This window comes from Camelina sativa, chromosome 16 (genome assembly GCF_030686135.1).
Source record: "Camelina sativa cultivar CO46 ecotype springtype chromosome 16, ASM3068613v1".
Taxonomy (NCBI): domain Eukaryota; kingdom Viridiplantae; phylum Streptophyta; class Magnoliopsida; order Brassicales; family Brassicaceae; genus Camelina; species Camelina sativa.
Window position 1 is genome coordinate 7,577,593 of NC_141895.1, and position 22,915 is coordinate 7,600,507.

The 22,915-nt window shown below is 34.2% G+C and overlaps 4 protein-coding genes, 1 non-coding gene and 1 pseudogene across 8 annotated transcripts; 2 read left to right on the plus strand and 4 right to left on the minus strand.

The window, feature by feature from the left end:
• Window positions 1–500: 500 nt before the first annotated feature.
• Window positions 501–2,167, minus strand: LOC147925255 (uncharacterized; annotated as a pseudogene).
• A 2,482-nt stretch (window positions 2,168–4,649) lies between these two features.
• Window positions 4,650–7,007, plus strand: LOC104750164 (uncharacterized). Of its 4 annotated transcripts, none has more exons than XR_015584468.1 (5): window positions 4,650–5,322; window positions 5,402–5,543; window positions 5,969–6,096; window positions 6,500–6,657; window positions 6,746–7,007. XR_015584468.1 is itself a non-coding variant. In XM_010471916.3 (5 exons), exons 1-5 carry the CDS (start codon window positions 4,809–4,811, stop codon window positions 6,762–6,764), a joined length of 993 nt encoding a protein of 330 aa, XP_010470218.1. In that variant the 5' UTR covers window positions 4,650–4,808; the 3' UTR covers window positions 6,765–7,007. The 4 variants fall into 4 exon arrangements, 2 of the variants coding, with proteins under 2 accessions (XP_010470218.1, XP_010470219.1); XR_015584467.1 differs by having other exon boundaries at window positions 6,500–6,652; XM_010471916.3 differs by having other exon boundaries at window positions 5,937–6,096.
• A 1,823-nt stretch (window positions 7,008–8,830) lies between these two features.
• Window positions 8,831–10,689, minus strand: LOC104750165 (uncharacterized). Its single transcript, XM_010471919.3, has one exon. The coding sequence runs from the start codon at window positions 9,782–9,784 to the stop codon at window positions 9,137–9,139; it is 648 nt and encodes a 215-aa protein (XP_010470221.1). The 5' UTR covers window positions 9,785–10,689; the 3' UTR covers window positions 8,831–9,136.
• Window positions 10,690–15,354: 4,665 nt separating this feature from the next.
• On the minus strand, window positions 15,355–17,303 carry LOC104750166 (mitogen-activated protein kinase 2). The gene is made up of 3 exons (XM_087492078.1): window positions 17,062–17,303; window positions 16,292–16,728; window positions 15,355–16,211 (listed from the first exon to the last, which is right to left on the minus strand). Exons 2-3 carry the CDS (start codon window positions 16,712–16,714, stop codon window positions 15,531–15,533), a joined length of 1,104 nt encoding a protein of 367 aa, XP_087348204.1. The 5' UTR covers window positions 16,715–16,728; window positions 17,062–17,303; the 3' UTR covers window positions 15,355–15,530.
• Window positions 17,304–17,389: 86 nt separating this feature from the next.
• On the plus strand, window positions 17,390–17,471 carry TRNAS-AGA (transfer RNA serine (anticodon AGA)). Its single transcript has one exon. It is a non-coding gene; the product is annotated as a tRNA-Ser (tRNA).
• A 542-nt stretch (window positions 17,472–18,013) lies between these two features.
• LOC104750167 (E3 ubiquitin-protein ligase SPL1-like) lies at window positions 18,014–21,218 on the minus strand. The gene is made up of 10 exons (XM_010471921.2): window positions 21,145–21,218; window positions 21,011–21,054; window positions 20,791–20,912; window positions 19,146–19,241; window positions 18,909–19,049; window positions 18,752–18,817; window positions 18,572–18,684; window positions 18,358–18,489; window positions 18,226–18,265; window positions 18,014–18,106 (listed from the first exon to the last, which is right to left on the minus strand). The coding sequence occupies exons 1-10, from the start codon at window positions 21,216–21,218 to the stop codon at window positions 18,014–18,016; spliced, it is 921 nt and encodes a 306-aa protein (XP_010470223.2).
• Window positions 21,219–22,915: the final 1,697 nt, after the last annotated feature.

The window sequence follows — 22,915 nt, forward strand, 5'->3', positions numbered from 1 at the left end:
ATCAAGAAATAATAACAATTTATTTTAGGAAGGATATTTTGTTATTTAGGATAACATTCTTTAATAATATAAAGGTATGTAATGCAAGAAATAATGATGCAGAAATGCATTCCCAACCTATAAAAACACAAAAACACAACAATGTGCGTATAAGAAACTGAAAGCTTTCATAAATAACAACATAAAGGTAACACAAGTTGGATCTGCTAAGAAACTTAATTATATTTAGGAAGGATTTTCTGAAATTCAGGATGACATTCCTTTACAGTATAAAAATATGTTGTCTTAATGTTTCACAGAACAGAATGACTACCCAATCAAATGAAAACTATTAATTCAAATTAAAGAATAGATTACTGTAAAGTATGAAACACATCATCCTTGTTGTGTCATCCTCTACCACACCTACAAAAAAATGAAAAATGTTAAAATACATATCCCAAAAATGTCACAGATTCAACATATAGCTTTGTTGTATGAAAGGTATCACTAACCGATAATCATATGGGAAGTCGGCATGTACTCTAATTGTGTCCTGATGTGCACATCTATTGCACTTGTGGCTCTGAGACTTTGAACCTGGCACCCCAAATTCTCCAACAGATCGCTTTCTTTTTTATGATGGTCTCCCACTGTTTGGCTTACTAAATGGAGGTGCACAAAAGAATTCTTCTATAACATCAGGGAAAGTCCAATCATTTATATCTCCATTCGGGTGTATGCTTTCAGCATATACTTTAGCTCATGTCTCAGTCAAATAGCAAACATGAACAAACTGGTTTTCATCCCTATTTAAACGCTTGGCAGCAGCAATGGCGTGAATGCACGGAATTTTGTCGATGTCAAAAACACAGCAACTGCAATGCATGTTCTTCAAGTGAACAATAAACTTGTTAATGTTGTCCTTCACCACAAACTCGTCTTCATCAACTTGGAAAACGTCAAGTTTCATTGCATCTGAGAACCTTAATACAAACTTCTTCACTACTTGCGGCGTGACAAGCTTGTCATGTTTAGCAGCCTTTTCACGTCTCTCATGAAACCAGGAAGTCAAAGTTAACCTGATTGTCTCCAGAAGAGAAAGAACTGGCAACTCTCGTGGTTCTTTCAACATCGATTTAAATGACTCTGCAATGTTTGTTGTCATAATATTGTAACGATTTGAAGGAGCATAGGAACGAGCCCACTTTCTGAAATCAGCTTTTTGTAAATACTCAGCCAACTTAGGATTTTCATCTTGAATCTGGATGAATATTTTAGCAAACTCTTCACGACTATAAGCGATGGCTGCAGATTCAACAAGTGGCAAATATGATTGACCCTTGAAACTTACTTTGATGTTGTTTCCAAGGTGGTATTTGCAGATTCCGTGATGTGATTCTGGATACAACTCTGTAAGTGCTTTTGCAATAGACGATGCACGATCAGAGACAAACACCAAATCTGGTGCATCAGGTATGATAGTACGAAGACACCTAAAAAACCAATTCCAAGATTTTTCATTTTCTGAATCAACAATAGCAAAGCCTATCGGGTATAGGTGATGATCTCCATCTTGCGTTGTAGCTACTAATAAAGTTCCCTTAAATTTCCCCTTCAAGAAGGTACCATCTACTGCAATCACTCTTCTCAGCAAATCAAAACCTCTTATCGATGGACCGAATGCAATGAACACATATTTGAATTTATTACCAGAATCCCTCTCAAGATAAACAACTGATCCTGGATTTCTTTCCTTAGCCATGAACAACCATTTTGCTATGTTGTAGTAACTGTCCTCAGGAGTTCCTCTAACCAAAATCTGAGCTGCCTCTTTTGCTCTCCAAGCTTTTTTGTATTTTATATGAACACCATGATCTAATCTAACTCTCTCAATTATGTGTTTTAGCTTGAGTCTAGCCTTCTTTTCTGCAAAATGACTGCAGATAAAAGAGCCAAGAAGTTTTGCAGTGGCTTGCCTGTGGTTTGCATTCATGTACGTTGTATCACAATTGTGTTCTCCCATATACTTAATCACTACAAAGAAATCAGATGAGTTGAGCTTCGTTGCACGCATCTTCCAGCTGCAACTAGGATTGACACATCCCAATATCAATCTCGTTCTGTCTGACCACAAAGATCTGAACTCAAACTTGAACTTAAGTGCAAACAGCCGCATCTTCATCATCAACTCTGCTTTGTTTTTGAAATATTTCCCCTCATGTATATAATCAGACGCTTGAGTGTGATGTGAAAAACCTATAGGAATACCATCATAAATCACTTTTTCAGAAGTTGAACAGGTATCAATATGTGATTCAGAAACTGTGGCGCCACTTCCACTTGGTTCATGAAACTCCTACAAACATAAGCACATTTTAAATGTAACAATTAGGGAATGCCTTCATATCTGATAAGACTTTAGGATGACTTTCCTAACATATAGATATCAGACTTCATTTCACCATATCCTTCTTAATGAACAAAGAAAGATTATAAATAGATATATGACTATATTATATATACTCACATCAAGCACCTATTACAAAAAGCACTTCTGTATTCTATGATTTGTAAGACATTGTATTTTGAGTAAAAAAAATATAGCCTAATTTACCTTGGTTAGATAACGAACTGATGCAACAGATATATCACTATTCGAAAACTGAAAACCTTGAATGCATTGGATGTTCTCTAAAGTAGTTGACTGAGTATTACTTTTCTCTAAAGTAGTTGACTGAGTATTACTTTCGACATTGCCAGATTCAATAGGCAGCTACATTAAAAAAAAAACATCAAATATAGGAAAGACATACTAATGTAGTAAGAAAACTACAGTGTATTCACTTACTGTTACACATAAACGATTCAACTCAGGGTCATCTTGAAACTTCCTGATAAACGTCTGTACTTGACGATCATTTCGCAAATACATTGGTGGAGAGTCTTCTACCATCAGATTGATCCTTGAAGAAAGCCTATAGCTAAGTTTGATATCATTTACTAAACAATCAAGTCCATAATCTTCAATTAACATCTCAGCTAAAACCTTATATGAAATATTCTCATCTACTTCAGTAAGAGATCCTCCTTTTTTAGAATCAATTGAAAAATCCCAGACTCCTCTATCGTTTTGTTTCCACTCCCCACAAACTGAATATAACTCAATCATAGTCACTAATCAAGTTAGAGATCACCTTGCGATTGAGGCTAGATCTCGATCTGAATCGAGAGGAACCACTACCAAATTGAACTTGCGAATTGAGAGGAACCACTACCAAATTGAGCATGATCGATCACTAAACTGACATCAGAGCTAGCCAAAGTTGACAAATATCACTGGAAATGATGGAACACAACGACAGAGCTAAAAATCTCGTCGGGAAAGTTTCGAAGAAGATCTCGTCGGTAAAGTTACGAAGAAAATAATTGAAGTCTTAACCCAAGCTTATAAAATGTTAGGGTAAAATAGTCATTATGTTTATTAATGAATGATATAATTAGAAAAATAAGGAATGCGTGGTATTTGAGGAAGAAAAACTATTTAGGTGGCATTTTAGGGCATTTCTCTAAAAAGAAATGAAGATTAATTTGAGGAAAAAAAATGAAGATTCTTAATATTTTTGATGTGCTAAAACAATAAATTTATATTATGAAAGATGGTCAATTCTCTCCATTTGAATGACACGTCAGCAATCTAGAGAGTGCCACTTGTTTGTCCTTCTTAAAAGCAATATAAACCTAAATTAAAAGGAATATGAAACATTTTTCATGTCTTTTATTTCATTTTTCTAAATCACAAACAATTTCAATATTTAACTAAGAAATTTAGAGAGGTTTAGAACATGTCTCAAGAAAATAGATGCATCACCAAAAGAAAAAAGGTATCAAGAGTGAATCAAAAGAGTCACTTCTTACTCTTGGCGTAACTCATGAATGTATAAACATATGGTTAACGCGTTACAATTTGGTCAATAATATGAAGAGTTGCAGCAGTGATCGAGATATTGGTTAATATTGTAGAGAAATACATGAAACTTTGTCCTTAAATAATTAAATTTTTATATATGAAGAAGAATGGAGTTTTGTTCACTATCAAATGGAAGATAGTTGAATAAAATTGTAAAATGTTAGTTTAGAAAAATACAGAGACAAAGAAGAAGATAGTTGAAGAAAATCATGAATGTTTGTATTCATATTTTAATATTTAGAAGTTGTCAAAAATAAAATTATATGAACTTCTTATTAAAAAACAAATTCTAGTGTTATATTCAATAAATTGATAAGCTAACATGAATGTAAAATTTAGTTAACCAAAAAACTCTTTGTTACAAAATATGCATCCTTAGATCAAGCTTTTGTTTGATATATTTTTTTTGTCGTTTTAGACAAAAATTGTAGAATGATTAAATCTCTCAAAACAAGGTTGTTCATACATGTATCTAATAATTTAATTACAAAATGAGAAAATTTATGTGAAGTATTAAAAAAACTCAACATCAAATTATATTTTTCAAAATTTCTACAATTTAGAAAAACAAAAATAATCAATCTTTACATATACTAAAAAGTATATATACAGTAGCAAAATCATTTAAAAAAACGGTAAGCTATAAGCCTGCGCGGGTATTCATCTAGTTAATCTAATTTTGGACCGTTTATGCAATTTCTTCCCAAAATGTTGGAAAACCAAGAGAACCGGAAATAACCAGTTTGGAATTCGGATTCAGCACTGTTTTCAGTATCTCTTTCTATACCCAAAGCCGCCGCGCCGAGACACTTTTGAGAGCCCAATCGCGATTTGAATTTTGCATCGACGGCGAAAAAAAATGCGATCGTTAGAAGAGTTATCTCCGGTAGATACCCTAGATATCGAAGAGAACGGCCTCGCTCTCGTCTCACGCGTCAAGCTCTGTCTCACAATCCACCCAGTAGTCCCTTCCGTATCCAAACCCATCGACGAATGGCAACTCAAGCGATCCTTGATAGATTACCTCAAAAGCTCCGTCGTACCGTCGGTGACAGTTGCGGAGGAAGATATCGTAGTTCGCCGTCACAAGGACTTGAAGAAACGGAAGCGTGAGGAGCCAGTTGCTCATGGATCGTTGTTTATCCGCGATTTAGGGTTTCTTGATGGGAAGAAGAGGAAGAAGGAGAATGATGGAGAGAGAGATGTTAAGGAATTGGAGAGGAAGTTTCTTGATTGGAGGAAGGGTTTGGTGGAGAAGATGAATGGTATTGAGCTTAATTTGGAAGGAGTTAAGTATAAGCTTAGTGTGGTGCTTCCGATTTCAGATGATTTCGAGAGGTTGAAGAAGGATTGGGAGGAGTTTTACGCTTTTGGTAATTTGGGTTTATCAAATTTAGAGCTTGATTTATATGATTTTTGTTTTGGATATTTGATGTGATTGTGCTTTTGTAGGGCATCAAAGGGAGGCAAAGAGAGAGGCTGATACGATAATACTCAGAGGTGTGCCATCAAGATGGTTTGCTGAGCCAAGAGTATCATCAAAGCCTTCTATGTTGGTTACGCATACAATCTTCTCTAGCTTTGGGAAAATTAGGTACAGATTCTTTTCATCTTTCGTGTCCAATTTGATTCTGTTTGGCTGAATGTGACACTGTTGAAGTTAAGATTAATGAATTTGCTTCAAGAATGTGACACTGTGTGAGGGCTTGCTTATTGCAAAGTTCATTGGTTTTGTGCTGCTTTTGATAGGTTTCATTCATCTGCATTTAATCATAGTCTACAGTATTTGTCCATGTAAATCAACATTTTGTATGGAAATCTTACCTGACGACTATTTACAATCATTGTATTGAATTTGCTGTACGAAGTGTGCTCACAGTATTCTATTCTTCGGATCATTATTCTGTTTACCAATGAATCTGATGTTAATGTAATTCGGATAATTTATATAAATCCATGTTCAGATGCATTAACTCATCCTATATAGGAATCTTAATGTTGCTGAGGACGATGATCTAGGTAAGGACGGAGATGAGGATAGTGGAGACCTCGTATCAGGTCTACATTGTAAGATTGTGGTTCAGTTCGAGAAGTACAATGACTTTGTGAATGCCATGAAGGCTCTCTGTGGTCGCTCAATCGAAAAGGTATCATCTATATTGCAAAGAAGCATTTTAGGTTTCATTAGACAAATATTTTGGGAAATTTGGATCTGGTGACGAGCTTTTATCATTCCCAAAAATGATATTTTTGGAGACTTCGACTGAATCCTGCACTAAATTGTTTGGTTCTGCTAATGCTAGTGTGGTTTTGTGGGTTCTTGCTACTGTATCCGAAACTAAATAGTGTGATGTAACCACAGCTAAAAGTTTTACCGACTCTGTAACATCTGTATATACCTCATTCAATACTTCCTGTTTGATAGTCGATAGATTAAATGTTATGTGATTGTTTATGCAGAAAGAATTAGGCAACTGATATTTTTGTCAGAACTTCTCTTGTAGGAATTGGAACATAGCTGATATATTCCGGTTTTTGTCATTTGAGCAGGAAGGTACACTGCTAAAGGCAGACTATGAACTAACATGGGACAAGGTTGGATTCTTCCGGGACTTGAGGAGGACGTTGGATCACAGAGATGGCGGACACAGAAACGAGTCTTTTGGATACAATCAGGATGATTTACGCCGGAAAAGATTCAGGGTAACGTATGATTGTGATCATATAACTAAAAATGCTAAAATCCGGATAAAAGATGAGATTCTGACATTTTAAATTAAATCTGTTTATTTGCAGGAGTAATATACTGAGATGAGATCTAGAGAAACATGGGAGATGTTGTAGTGCTGCTCTCTGTCGTCTAGGTCTATGACAGGTGGATTTGTATTTTAAGATATTGTTTTGAAGTTTTCTAAGTTCAGATCTGATTTTTGGTCTTGCCGAAATACATTCACACCGGACTGGACTTGACTAGAATTTAATTGGGAAATAAATTCCCTTTGAAAAGTTGTTGGAAGAAACTTTGGCATGTCAATCAAATTGCGCTAGTTCGGTCTAACCTAGTTGTTATGTCTATAATTTTATAGTCCGACTCGAACGGAGCTAAAGCCAAGATATTGGTTATACTTTTCAAAACTTGCGTTACATGGTTTTGAGATATTTGATTTGGAAATTTTTTAAAAAAAATAAGCATGTACCTCTGAAAAAGAAATGAATCTGTGTGAATAAAATAATTTATTTAATGTCAGTGAATTGTTATATATCTAAATATTCTATTAAAATATCGTTAGGTCGTCGTTTGCATTAGAATGTTATTTTGGAATGATTCTAAAAATGTTTTATGGAACTCTTATCACCAAGTCAGTTTCTCTTTGGTTATAAATTTTAACAAGCGTCAAAATAGACTTCAAGGCAAGAGTAGAAGAGATTGATATCAAACTGCTGATAAAGTTGTTCACCATTCAAAATAGTCTTTTTATCTTTTGATTCATGGTTTGGTACTTTGGTACTATTCTTCCAATCTGGTTACAACCTTTTATAGAAGCTGATAAACGCAAAAATGTATATATTTCTTCGATAAATGAATTAATATATTGAGTTCTCTAACAACAACAAAAAACATACACACCATATTTTTAGTATCGGCCCTTTGATAGTTTATCTAGTTTATATAGTGAAGTTGTAAAAACTTCATCAAAAGAAGAAAAAATTAAGAGCAAAATATTCTAGAACCACGACCTTATCCATTACCAATGAACCACATTTCTAAAAAAATCCGATATAATAAGAATAAAACGAAGTCTTCTGAAGCGGACAAAATTATGATTATCCATAAACGACTTTAAATCTCAAAACTCCTTGAGAAGACCGTTACCTACATAAAACTTCCATCGAGGTCAATTGATCTAGAATCTCTCTGAGACACATTGTTTAAACTTAATGTATAATGTCATCCACCATCTACCTTTTTATCTCCATTAATTACGTACCATCGATCGATGATAGGTTGAAGTTTTTGGTTCATTTTCTATCGAATATCCATGCATGTATCACGTGTTCCATAGATGTGTCAAGGAAACTAAATTGAATTATAAGAAAACAGCTAACGAATTTATTATTTTTAGAAAAAAAATGGCAAATGTATTGCATCACAGAATCTTTCTTCATTTTTTTAAAAGAATATTGTTGATGATAAGATGAAACTTGCAAGTAATGCTTATTTAGTCATAATCACTCTTTATCACGATGACTACTCTAGTTATTAATACTAATCTCGTTGACGTATTAGTACGTATACTATTGATTTTACTTCTACGTTTTTTTTTTCCAATAACATACGTACTAAATACATCAACTAGTTATTTCTAATTCAAATTATAATGTCGTTTATTAATGAAATTATGCCACCATATTCTTCATTAATTCTTGTTAATAATAAGTTGACATGCATGTGAAGTTTTTGGTTCTCCTATCAATCTTATCTTTCTAGCTTTAAAAAAATATATATATATATATATATATGGTTTGCACAAAAAAAAAAGGGTTTATCTATATACGTATCTGTCATTGTACTTATTTATATGTCACTTTCTATCGTTATTCTTTTAAGTTTCTTGATTGGTGTGTTATGGATTGTATTATCTATTGTTGGTGTACATGTCAGATATTAGTCTATCAGGTCTAAGGTAAAGTAAAACGGGTACAAGGTTATATGAACATTGTCATCTAAATTTGGCATATGAGAGAACTAGTTCATTCACGGTCTATTGTTTATCAAATTGTTGGGTTCAAGAACATGACGATCTATGGCCAATGGATAACTCAATCCACAACACACCAATTAAGAAACACAACAAAACATAGAAAAAGATGCCCAAAAAGTAAAAAAAAAGTTGGGATTTTTGTATTATCAGTTTAAGTATGCTTGAGTATATAATATGTAACATCTTGTAATTGCATATTTACATCTATAAACACTAAAAACCTAAAGAAAAAAGAAAAATAAAGATACACATGTTTCTGCTAATTCAGCTGTCTCTAAATTCAACAACTATGAACAAAATAGTAACCAAACCAAAAAAAAACTTTTGACAAAGACAACAAAAAAGAGGAAGAAAACTTTTTTTTTTCTTTGCTCGGTCACGCAGTTTTTTTCACGAGCAGCCAAAAAAAAAAAAACTTGTTCTACTACTTGCGAGGAGAATGATCACGAACAGTTCTTGGATTAAACGATGCTCTGTTTTCAATACTCAGTTTCCTAGCGAAATCTTTCTTCTTCATCGCGTAAGACAGTGATGATGATCCGCTCTGTTCTTGAGTCGTCGGAACCAAGTACCAAACGATACAAGTGCACATAATCGCCACAGATCTTCCAAAGAAAGCCAAGAAAACAAGAACCAAGATCACAGTCACAGGAAAGAAACGATCCGGTCTCGCGATCTTCTTCAGCTTCTCGTTTATAACACAGTTCTGTTTCTGTTTCTGCTCTGTTTCAGGCTCTGTGTTCTTCTTGATCTCCTCTGTTTTCACTTCGTTGACTTCTTCTGTTTTGACTTTATCAGGAGTAACAACGTCTTTCTTCTTCTTATTGCTCTTCTTTTGAAGATAAGATGATCTGATCACGACGGGGACACACTCACCGGAGCTCGTGAACACGAATCGAACAAGAGGTGGTCCGCCGGAGTCGAGCTTCTTCGAGTATATGCTTTGTCTCTTCTCGTCTAGCTCCGAGAGAAGCTCAGAGAACTTGTCGAGTCCACGATTTGAATAAGGGTTCTTGTTTGCTTTTCTTGATGCTTTTGGTGACGAACATGGAGATCTAAATGGACTCACCATTGTTTTTTTTAACTTGGATCGATTTGATGATGCTCTTTATAGTTTCTTTAAATCTTGAGATGTGTTTCTTGAGGATTTGGTTTTTAAGAGACTAAAGAGACGACCTTGTTATTAATATAAGAGATTTGTATTAATATTTTATAAGATTTTTCACGCGACAATACTATTCTTTTTGTAACACTACACGATTATGGTTTTTTTTTTAATAGAGAAAAAGGTTTTAAGAATTTGACCGGATCTGATGAAGCGTTGTAACTTGGTCAATCTTTTAGATCTCAGAATTTTATACTCTTTTAATATGTGGATGACTGATTATAATAAGAAGCTTCTACGAATAAAAAGAACTAAAGAACATCATGGATCGCGTATGTGATAACGTTGTGTTGGTCTTGTTGTTTGACTTCCTTGGAGAAGAAGTTAAAAATAAGTCTTTTCGTTCATAGATTTCCACAAGTAATTTTATAATCAAAATTTAGTTGGAATTTTCTAAAAGTTTTTGTAATTTAATGTCTAGAGATATCGATTGTTTTCGGCAACTAATTTGATGTTTGTGTGACTGTGTGTATGTTATATATATATTGGAAGGGAAATTTATAGGTTTTTAAATAGAATTTAGCAATCAGAGATTCTGGTTAAGCAGTTCTAATTAACATAAAGCATTTGATAGTTTGTAAATTAATTTTCTTGGTTGTGTAAGTGCTTTTTCAGAGTTTGGTAAATATAAACATTGTTTAAACAAGAATTAGGTTAGTCAACTTAGTTCGAAAGTTTGGGAATTATTGTTCACATAATTTTCGGTGGTTTTGATTATTTTTCTCGATTATGTAAGCACATGTGACAAATTACCTGTTTGTTTTGCTCGTTACTACGTGTTTTATATCATTAAAAATATTTTAGGTTGTCGCTCTGTGTTTAGGACTTTAGATAATTATTATATACATATATACATATCATCTGATGATCCAGAAATCATTTCCAACTACATCAAGTTTAAATTTACTAACTAATGTAATGCTAAAAATGTTAGAGTTGTCAACCACTTGTCAATAAGATGTGTGTGATGAAAGAATGTAACAGATTTATATTGTTTACAATTCTACCAAATAATAGCCGAGTTATTTCTACTCCATCAAAATTTATTTTATTTTTTTTTGTATTTTGCGTATATACCCTATTACATTGGAATGTTTATGTTTTTGAAAACATTTTTGATACCAATAAATTTGACTTGTGGGAAAAAAAAAATCATACCATTTTTTTTTTCTCCAAAAATCATACCATTTAAGGAGGCATCATCCCCTTATATTAAAAGAGAAGGTAGAAATTTAAATATAAGCAAGTGGTGTGTCTTGCGACAGCGTCTGGTCCCCTCCAAAAGAGATTGAACATTGCATCTCTAGTTAGTTCAATTCTTGTCTTTGAGGGTGGGATTAGGATACATTAACCCAACTTTATACCCTTTTGAAAATATGTATAAATCCATATCTTCTTAGTGCAAAAAGAAAAAGAAAAATATAAAACTGATATTAAGGAGTACTTGGTTTTTAATAAAAAAGCTAAAAGTAAAATAATAATAATTGAAAGTTAGTAATAAAATAGTATAATATATCGTTAGAAATTTATTCAATTTTTTGTGAAACAAAATTAAGCTTTTAAATTTACACTCTTTATCAAGTAGGTATAATATTTATTAATTTTATATGCTTATTAGTGGATAACATATATGATGGATAAACTGTTTATGTGTTTAGCAAATAAATAAATAAATATCAAAAATTCATTTATACCAATACTTATACAATAATTTCAAACTTCTCCAGCTTTTTAAAATATTGGTTCATATTACTTTCGATTTGTATTTACGATATAACTTTATGAAATTATTTTCTAAGTTTTAACTTATTAATTGTTTATATCAAATAAAATAGTATATTAATGCAAGACAAAATAAAAAAATTAATTACTTTTTAATATGTGTAAAATTATCGACAAGTAATATAAATTGGAGGGAATAGTAGATAAGTATAACTATAGCTGTTTTCAGCACAATTCTATATATATATTTTTTTGTAATTTGATTTTAGCAGTTGAAACAGTATACAATAAATATAATTTCTCCAGTACATAAAGATAAAAAGAATAAAGTTATTTGAAAGTACGTTCATACCTGTTGACCATAGTATAATAACTGAAGTAGAAAATATCATTTGTGACAATTCTTACAAAGCAGTTGCAAAAAAAAATATATATATATATTTTTCTATCACCTAAACTAGTGTCAAAATCATCACAACTTTCTATGAGTTTTGGATAAAGGTCTACAAGTAAACTGCTTAATCATCATCATATGGTTTAGTTTAATCAAACTATCGAATTGATGGAATAATATAGAATTGGCTCAATGACATCAAAATACATAAATCAAAGAGATGATGATGATGATGATGATGTTAGCCTTTTTTTTTAAAAAAAATATGATGATGATGAGGATTCATTGACTATCATCAGTTAAAAGACTTGAATTGATCTTCTAGAATCATTATCTCCTTGGCTCTAGATTTTTTTCACATTAATGGTCTCAAGAAGTAGTTCACTCATACCTTTTTTCCATTTACAAAAGTAAAAGATTCTTATTCACACACTGCTCATCATATATATTTCCAAAGTATACATGTTAATTACTAATTAGTTTTACTAACACATTTTATTTCTATCATTTAAGTTAAATTTAAGTGTGTGATAGACATTAAAGTATAGTATCTCTCCACAATATTTGATTAAACTATTTAATGGACATTTGATTAGGTATATAACAAAAAACGACTACAATCTATGAATCCAATTGGAACGCAGCTTAAGGAGTAAGTTTAAATTCAAGAGTAGGTATGAAAGTCAAAAAAACATTGTTTAGAAATGTACAATACATTGGATTTGGAACATTCTATTGAAAACTCCAATATGCTATATGCTATTATTCATACTGTGTTTTATTTAATAAAATAGTTATTTATCTCAAACAGTGTATATTTCTGGCAACTACGCGTGTTAATATATCTTCAAAAATCAAAATCATATTCAACTCAATGTTTTGAAGTTACTTCTAACATTCGGAAAACTTTAATCAGATGAAAAATATATTGGCTTTATAGAAAGCACTAATAATACGATCAGAGGTAAAAGAGTATGAAGTTTAAGGACACACACACTTATATACAAAACGTTACAGACACTTTAGCCTCTCCACGATTGAAAAGTGGAGAGGCTTTTCAATCGTGGCCGTTTCTCAGACGATGCGAAGCATGATCTTGTTTTTTTTTTTTTTTTTTTTTTTTTTTTTTGTGTGTTTAGAAGGAGTTGCATTGACATGGTTTATGCGAGAGATGAATAAAGAGAAAATTATGGATTGGAGTCTCTTTAAGCAAAGAGTGTTGGCTCGTTTTGCTCCGGTGAAGAATTGTTCTTCATCCGAGATCGAATCGTTTTGTGTCCATGAACCGGTTCCAACAGAATCATCCGTTCAAGAAGTAGAATCGATATCAGAGCTTGAAGCGGAGACAAATGAATCAAACATGAAGATTGATGGTGTTGCACAACCTAAGGTATCAAATTCAGAACTGGAACCTAGCCTTACATTTTGCAATGAATCATTGGATGTCAAGGATGATATCTCATCTTTGTTATTGGAGCAATCATATCTGGTCGATGCTTCCGAAGTGGTTGAGATTTCTGAGTTGTCAACAATTGTCAAAAACACACAATGTGAACTCCAAGTGTTGGATAAAATGCTGGTGGGAGACAAAAGAAGGAAACAAAAACTTAAACAGAGAAAGCATCTTAAGGCTTGGCGGTTTAAGTTCAAATTGAGGTCAGGAATTCAGTAGCTCACAGATTCATGTTTTTCTGCTTCTGAAGGATCAAATGGGAAACGGAACAGCTTTAAGCCTTGGAGAAGGATGAGACAGTCACAGTTTATTTGTAAAATGAGAATGAGACTGGATTTAAGAGGACTGTATCAGCTTTGTTTTGGTGAGGTGAAGTTTCATTTGAAGCAGAGATGGAGATCTCAGATTCTGCATTCACTTTTAGGGCCTGCAGCTACACAATCCATGTTCTTGTGTAAAGTGGAATCAGAGGAAGAGACTGGTATTACACAGGACGAAAACAAAGGCCATACATATTCTGTGATTTCAGGTGTGTTACAAGCAGCTTTACAAGGGAGAGAGTTAGGTGCAGACTCTCTGTTTCCGGATGTTGAGAGAAAGGCTGTTGCTCACTTGTGGCATCGTTGGAAAATAAAAGTTGAGACATTGCAGGCCATTTCCGAACATCTAAGGTGTAAACTGGTGTATTCTCAGTTCACCGGAGGGATCAGCTTCTGCGATATCAAATCTTGGACCTGTAGTTGCAGCTAATGGTGCCGTTAGTAGTGATAACATTGTAGAGGTGCATGTGAGGCTGTTTACTTGGGTGATTCTAAAGGGTATGATGATTGGGATGATCTCCAACAAGTGTGTGATCCATGCCGCAGTCTTGTATAAGTTTAAGAAACACAAGTTTCTAAAAACCTGGAACTTTAAATACAAATCTGAGAGAGTGGGAATGCAAAGACAACACAAGCAGATTCTGTACTTTACATCTTTCAAGGAACAGCTGCAACAGAAAAAGAAACGCCATTTGTTGAGGTTTTGGCAAGCTCCATACAAACGTGGCCATGTCTTTGTGGATGGGTTGAGCATAGTGGGACTACAAGTTAGTCTTGCTGAGATAGAGCTGCAGCAAGGCCAAGGCGTCAACATTGCACTTATCAGTTCCATGTCCCAGTTACGTTATTTGTTGGGTTATACTTTGGAGAAGAAGTTTGTGACTTGGTTGCAGGTTGCGTATGTGTTGAGCAATATCGGCTCTCTGCTTGTGAGGCTGATGGAAAAGAGTTCTAACTCTTGGAAATTTGCATTCTACCATGTGACTCAGAGGGACTACAACAACATCATAATCAGTTTGGACTGGAATGAAGAATGGTTAGTTGGGGGATGTGAGCTGCAAGGTAGGACAGCACCATCCTTTGGTTTTGGTTCTGGCTTTGCTGTTCTACAAAGTGAGCTTGATGAAGACTCACGTGAAGCCACTGCCATTGTCTTGCACAGTCTTAAGAAACAGAAGTTTCTTAAATCCTGGAAATTCAAGTACAAATACAAGATGAAAGAGAGTGGCGATTGGCCTATAACAATGGCTGATCTCAGGTGCTCAACAATTCTATGGGGATGTAAGACTGTCACAGTTGTTGCGAGCAGTCTGTTCCAGTGATAACAAACACGGACCAATATTTGTGACTTGCTACTGCAATTTTCTCTCTTAAAGCTTGAGGACAAGCTTGTCTAAATGGGGGGAGTATTGATAAGGTTGGTCTAGTGATTCAATATAAGAAGAGAGTGGTGACGTGGCTAATGAGTGGCTGTGGTTGAAGAGAAGCTCTAATTCTCTTAGAGGGTTTGCAGTTGAGAAGTATCTGAAGTATAAATAAGGGAGAGGAGTGTCGAGGGAGGATTATGTTGATTCTGATATATAAGTTATGACACAAACATATCACATAAGATATCACATAATATATAAGTTATTGTTCTTCTTCTTCTTAGATACTATTATTAACAACATTTCAAGAAGCAAACATGAAAAAGATATAAAAGAAAAGTAGTTGTAAGATATCTTTGTGAAAAATTACCTGCAAAAGACTTGATCTCATCAAAACTCAGAGAGCAGTTTCTGGATGGTAATGTATCATTTCTTTCCACATTAACTCTCTTATCATCTCTGCTCCCAAATCCTCGTCTTCGTCTACATCAAGATCAATAGGAACTTGAGCAGGAGGATTTGCATTAGGATCATATAAAGGCGCCATGTAAGGATGCTGAAGTGCTTCTGTGACACTAATCCTTTTAGATGGGTCAAGAACGAGCATTTTCTGAAGCAGATCGATGGCTAGAACGTTCGCATTAGGGTAAAGACGAGAGAATGATATCCCTGGTGAGTAAGGGAGTGATTCTATGTATCTTTTGGCTTTAGGGTTATCTATAAACTCGAGATCTTCCTCTCTCTGGCTCCCCAAAATGTTAATGATGAGTTTAATCTGGTTAAGACATTCTGTTCCCGGGAATATAGGTTTTCTTCCAAGAAGCTCAGCGAATATGCAACCGACTGACCAGACATCAATGGAGGTTCCGTAGTTGTCACAACAGAGGAGAAGCTCTGGTGCTCGGTACCATCTAGTCACAACATACTCAGTCATGAACTGACCTTTAGTGTTGCTCGTCCTCGCTAGCCCAAAATCACATATCTTTAAGTCACAGTTTGCGTTCACAAGGAGGTTACCAGGTTTTAGATCCCGATGGAGAATGTTGGCTGAATGAATATACTTGAGCCCTCGAAGCAACTAAGCAAAAGAAAGAAAAACATAAGCAAACTTCAAATGCAAACAATGCACACTAAACGTAAAAGCAAAGGGAAACAAACCTGGAACAAGAAGTATTGGCAATGGTCATTACTTAACACTTGAGACGACTTGATTATCTGATGAAGATCAGTATCCATGAGCTCATAAACAAGATACACATCTTTAAAGCTTCTCTTATGATTAGCCATCATAACATCTTTAAGAGAAATCACATTCTCATGTCGAAGATGACGTAGAAGCTTAAGCTCCCTAAGTGTCCTCAACGCATCAATCCGATTCTCAAACACATTGTGGATCTTTTTGATCGCTACTCTCTCATTACTCTCTCTGTTCACGGAAGAGCAGACTACACCATACGCGCCTCGGCCTATAGGTTTGATAGGCACGTATTTGGTATCGATCTCGAAAAGTGTTTGCCACATTGAGAAGTAATGTTTCCCTTGGTTCCTTATCCCATTTGGTGGATCAACCGGAGTCGCCATTCTTCTTCCTCCTCCTTATAACACAAAAAATGGACGAAAGATCGAAACTTTTTTTTCGGAATTCGAACATCCAATAACCGATCTAACAAAATTTGAAAGTATACAGAACACAAAAGCTTCAGCAAGTGACAATGAAAGATCAAATTTTTTAGTTTTGATCTTATGGTTGTCTAAGCTTAAGTGTATAAAATCTACTGATTCAAATCATTCGAATGAATGTACAAGTTTTAGATTTCACTAATCATCAAAAAGCTTTTGTTAAAAGAAAGGAACAATAAATAGAAAATGAATCTTGATCCGATGTTGAGAGTGAGCTGGAACGATCTGAATTTGCAGAGAGAGCTTACCCGGTTGGGAGACGAATCAGATTCGTCGGTGAGACGATCTCCGGTGAGATTTGAGCGGAGAGGGAGAGAGGAAGTTGGAGAGATTTGGGCTGGTGAGAGTGAGAGATTTGGTCAACGCTCTGACCGTTGACTCTCTAGTTTCTCGTTCATTACCATTTAGAGGATTGATTGATTAGTTCCAGACTTCCAGTTGTTGTGTCTGGTTTGTTTCTCTTTTGTCTGTGTCATTCATTAATAAGTTTGGGCTTAATTAAGCCCAATTTGATTCCATTTAAACCAGTACTAAAACTTGTTTAAATACATTTAATCAAGTAGTTCAAAAAATAAGGTGGACGTGCCGGAGTGGTTATCGGGCATGACTAGAAATCATGTGGGCTTTGCCCGCGCAGGTTCGAATCCTGCCGTTAACGTCCTTTTTAACTTTTTATATTTGTAAATAGAGAAAAACAAGTGACTGATACATAACGGAATGCATATTTTCACAAACCATTAGCTATTGTCTTTTTTTTCCCTTCAATACAAGCTTGAAGTTTCATATGGATTTAGATGATTAGATCACATTTTATATTAGCTTTTGTCCCTTTCGTTCGATCTCGATCTACAATGCAGAACTGGTTCTAGTTTGAATTCAAAATACAAGGCTTTATATATACAAGACTAATGAGATTGTTTGCTGGTAAATGGTTTTGGTAGATCGGAAGTGTTTAGTCCAATGTCCTCAGTCCTCCAAAGGTGAGACCTCAGTTTTGTCTTTCAATGGCGGTAAATTTTCAGAACTTGTTCTATTCGTTCCCGGCAAAGAGGTCAGGTCCTCAGTTGCGAGGCGCATGTTATGCAGCAGCACATATGACCACACCTACAAGTCCAAACCAAACAAAAAGAGGAATCAAAAGCTGCCATGTCTGATCACTGAGAGAATTTCAAAGAGTTTTTACAAGTAAAAGTCGTGCCCTTACTGAACAAAAGCGGTGTTATACTTCCGGTCAAGGCAAACCACACAAATATCAGGTGTATCGCTATCTCTGCTTGTACCACCAAAGCTATTCTCATGTTTCCTTATTAATCCTAATAAGAAATTCTTGTAAGCAGAGCAATTCCAAGAGTATGCAGGATAAGGTATCACATGTTACTTCAAACTCTAATGAGTTACCTACCTCTAGTTACAGGTTCGGCTCTCCTAGGAGTAGGAGCTGTATCAACAACTCTACAACAAATTGCTCAACACTTAACTTGTGATGACTAATTATTTTAAATTTATGTGACTTTGGTTAAGCTGCGACATACCTATCTAGTGACAACTTCGTCTGCCGCTGCCGCAACCTTCTCTCTCGAATATATTCAATACTCTTTAGAGTATATTTAATCACAGGCTTTGTAAGAAGAATCACACCAAGAACAGTTAAACCCATGGAGGCATACTTAAACCTCCTGCCAAAAAAATACATATTTTTAGACTTTTCAATCATAGTTTTCGAAGAAAAGAATAGACAAAACAGAGAAAAGAAACAACCTTGACCATTCTCCCAATTTAGAGAAGAGCTGATCGAGCGGTATATAAGAGACGTAGAAAGGTCCTTGCTCAGGTTTTTGAATCCTGACATTCCCCATGTCATCTTTAACAGCCTGTTAACATGGCCGTAATCAACACAACAAAACTGAGATGTAAAACGTATTTTGATAAAGGACATACCTCACCAACAACTGTAAGCGGTGTACCAATTGGGACAATACGCTCAATGCGTCTTACCCCAAGTATCTGTAGACAATAATGGTGCCACAACATATTAGCATCGTCCAAACAAAAGCAAATCAATGAAAAATGGAAGGAAAGGAAAAAACAAAAAGACCTGAAGGCCTTTAAGATAATCCAACGTTCTTTGAACAAGCGATACCGGCTCTGACTTTTCGAATACATCACTTCCAACCGTCAACGCCAAGCCTATTTCACCTTGAGATACAGCTACATCCACACAACCTGTCCCATCTTCCTATCAATCGAACAACCAATGGCTTTAGTAAAACACTTTCTAATCCATAGTAGGTTGGCTTATCAAACTCAAACTCAAGATCAAACAAACATATACCAGATACCACGGGAATTCCTTAGTCATGGGCTGCATAAATGTACTATCTTGAACCCATGAAAACCTCCAGTTACGTCTTAAAACCTGTTGTTCTGCCTAAGGAATTGATATGATCATGATACCATCTAAGAAGATCCTTCAGTCTTGTTCAACACAAACGAATTCAAAGATCAATTCTTCCAGCCAAACGACTATTTGGGATACATTCTTACCTCATTTAGAGCATATCTCAAAGTGGAATCAGTCCAATCAGAGTTCATATGAAGGAGTTGTTCATTTTACAAATCAAGTGAACTCATGGCTATGTGATTTGGACCTACGAGCATTCAACGGAGGATTACGACCAGGTCAGAAGTATTCAAGGTATGAACGAAACTGTTCTGGAATCTTGATCCACTACATAACCACGGAGAATTGGAATCACCTTAATATCAGTTCATATTTGAAAGATATAGATATTTCAAGTTAGTGGATCTATCCAGTTCCAGTTTCACGTTTGAGCCAAAGATCGTGTTACACATACCAACTCAGCAACAATTTCGACATGAAATAAGTTGGAGGATGTCGATGGATCTCGTATGTTTCTAACAAGTACAAGAAAACAAGATTTGGCCAACACACCACAAAGATACGCTTCATTTTCCAAAGGAGGTCAATCTAGTTCTTCACCTGTCCAACTGGTTTAGGAGCTTCCAGAATTATGTTTGGCAAACAGGAGCTGTTTCTACTAAGACCAAGGTGAACAAATCATACAGCCCATGTTGTTTCTCATCAGCAAGTTGGAAAGAATCAAAGTCAAAGAAGATCAAGGATGCACTTAATGGGTCAATTGAAGAGCTTATGGCCAAAGAGAGCATGAGAAACCCTATTGGGGATGTTGTCTATCAAGTCCAGTCCACTTTGAGCCTAATACAAGCCCAATAAAGCCCAAAATAATCACTTTGTTTTGTGGTCAAAGAAGAGTGACGAAAATAAGAGATACATGCACCAAAAAGTCACTTTGGAGGGAGGGAAACATGCACCAAGAGTTTGGTCTTCATTCAACTTAGTATCTTTAATGTTTTAGTTTCAAGAATAATCAATACTTGGCTTTGTGACCAAGTTTTCTATCCCTATATAAACACATGTAATTTCATTTGAGAAAATCATTCAATCAAGAAATCTTTTATCTTTTATTTGAGAGTGGTAAACTCCTTTGTTCCTTTGGAACTTGTTCTTTCTCCTTGGTGGGTTACATCAAAGAGTTTTCGGTATATCAAGTGATTCCACATCACTTGACGTTGCCATTCACTAGCTGAGGATTGAAGAGTCGTTACAAGAGAGTCTAGGGCACGAGGATTTTCGGGATTCGTCTCACGCCTTGTCGTCTGTCTCCGCGAAGCTTCTATCTAAAGTTCCACCGCCTTGCTTTGTTTGGTTTGTTTTAAGAGAGTTTGGAGCATAAGGATTTTCGAGTTTATCTCACGCCTTATCATCCAGCTTCGCGAGCCATCGGAGTTCTAGGATTATCAGTCTACCTACCTTAGAGCGTCGATTCCTTGGAAGGATCACATCAGGAATCATTGTTAATTAAAGTGAAAGATTAATAGATTATCTAAAGGCTTTTACAATCTCTAAGGTACGGTTCATCCAATTTCATACATACCGTTTTCTTGACAAAAACACCGAGTAGGTCGCTATGGTCACACTTAATAGGTGTCTCAGAGCCAACACTTCCTGATACTATGACCAAAGGTAACACCTTGCTCTCTCCTTCTACCAATTGTTCTGTAGAAAAATCGAAAGATTTATACCAAAAAAATAATCAAAAAACCCCTAAAAATTGAATTGCAGAACAATACAATTGTCTCAAGGAACATACATACCCAAATCCTTGAGGTTGTAAACCTTAGTGATTGATTTGACAACTCTGTCTCGCACAAAAGAGGTAGAGAAGAACATTATCACCGAACAACAAAAAAAGTTACAAGTGATGGCAAAAACAAAAAAAGGCCCTAACCTGCCTGTTCTCCGGCTGAGAAGATAAAGAGCGACGCCGCCTAAGCAACATGTAAACCCAGCCAAATGTATCATCTTCTTCCACCGGGACACACTGATCCCTTTACGAAAATCACTATTTGTCGGCAGTTTACTTCATTCGTTCGTCGAGAAATTAGAAACCGATCAAAACTTTAAGGGAAGAGTGAAGTCGAGTCGAGTGATGACGATCATATCGCATCAGTCGCCAAAATAGGGATTAATTGTTAATTAAGTCCTAAACCTTTTCAATATGGCAAAACAATCCCCAATTCCTTTTTTCCCCATCTAAATATTAAAAAACAAAAAACTAAATATTGCTGAAATATATATACAGCTTCGATTGGTATTTGGTAACCATGATTTAAGAAAATAACAAGGAAGAATGTCACATTCTTTTCTATTCCTCAAAATTTTTAATATTGTTTCCACATCATTCTTCTCTATTCCTAAAAAAATAAGGAAAAATAGAACAAAAATATTCTCACCAAAATTGATAAGGAACAAAAAAACACAAATTTAAAATTAATTTTAATTTTAAATAAATAAATATTATGTATATTAATAATATTTCAATCCTATAATACAATAATTTCCATATTTTCACAATGTATTGACAAAAAAAGAATTGATAAAAATTTTATGTTAATTAATCTTAAGAATTTATTTGATAATTATATGAATAGTAAAATAAATTTAAGAGATGTTTATATCAGAAATAAAAACTATAAAAAGATAAATGACTCTTACAATTTATTGTAGGTTAATATTAACATTAAATATATACATTTTATTCACATTTTTTTTAAATCAAATGGAAAATTCATTATATATACATTAATAGTAAATAAAGTAGTATTAGTATTTTTCATTAAAATTATATTTATTTAATATTTAATATATTTTTCAAAATATTGTTATTGTTTGGTTACCATTTATTAGTTTGTTCTTTTTGTCTTCATCTATTCATTTCATTCCTCAAAAATTATTTATTCCAATTCTCCATTATTCTTTTACTCATTTTATTTTTATTCTTCTAGTGGTTATCAGAAGAAACCATATATTGTTTGACCAATAGTACTAATTATTTTGTTCCCAAAAACACAATTTCGCATAAAGACATCCTAATTGAGAAAGTAATTTAACTTTTAGATTTAGTGGAGTAGCATTGTTTTTAGTAAATTACTATAAGACTATGCATATATATATTGGTTTAAAATTATACAACATCCTATTTACACCTTTTAAAAACTCCACATCATATCCTCTTTCTTCTAGGTCATAATTCAATGTATATTCAATAATTCCCTATAAAATTATTTACATTGATTTTTTTATTCGAGACCCTCTTATTCTTTCCTTTTTAGCACTCCAAATCATCTTCTCTTTCATCCACCTAATAATTCAACATTCATTCAATTTCTATCATCTACTATGGATTTATTAATAAAATTCAACACCTTGCTCCATCAATCTATTTAATTATTTATTTTATATGTTAAAATGAAATGAAACAAGTATCTCTTTATATTGTATGTAAAACAAGAATTTTTTATGTAAATCAAAATAAAATAAAAAATTTGATTACTATGAAATAAATGATGTCAAATAGTTATGATGAAGCTATAAGTATAAAGAACTTTAATAACTAATAATAATGCACTATGTGTCCTAGTGGTCTTAGCTTTTGTTTGTTGAATTCTTTTAACATGGTTTAATCCACATAGATTTTTTTTTTTTCATTTTTCAACACC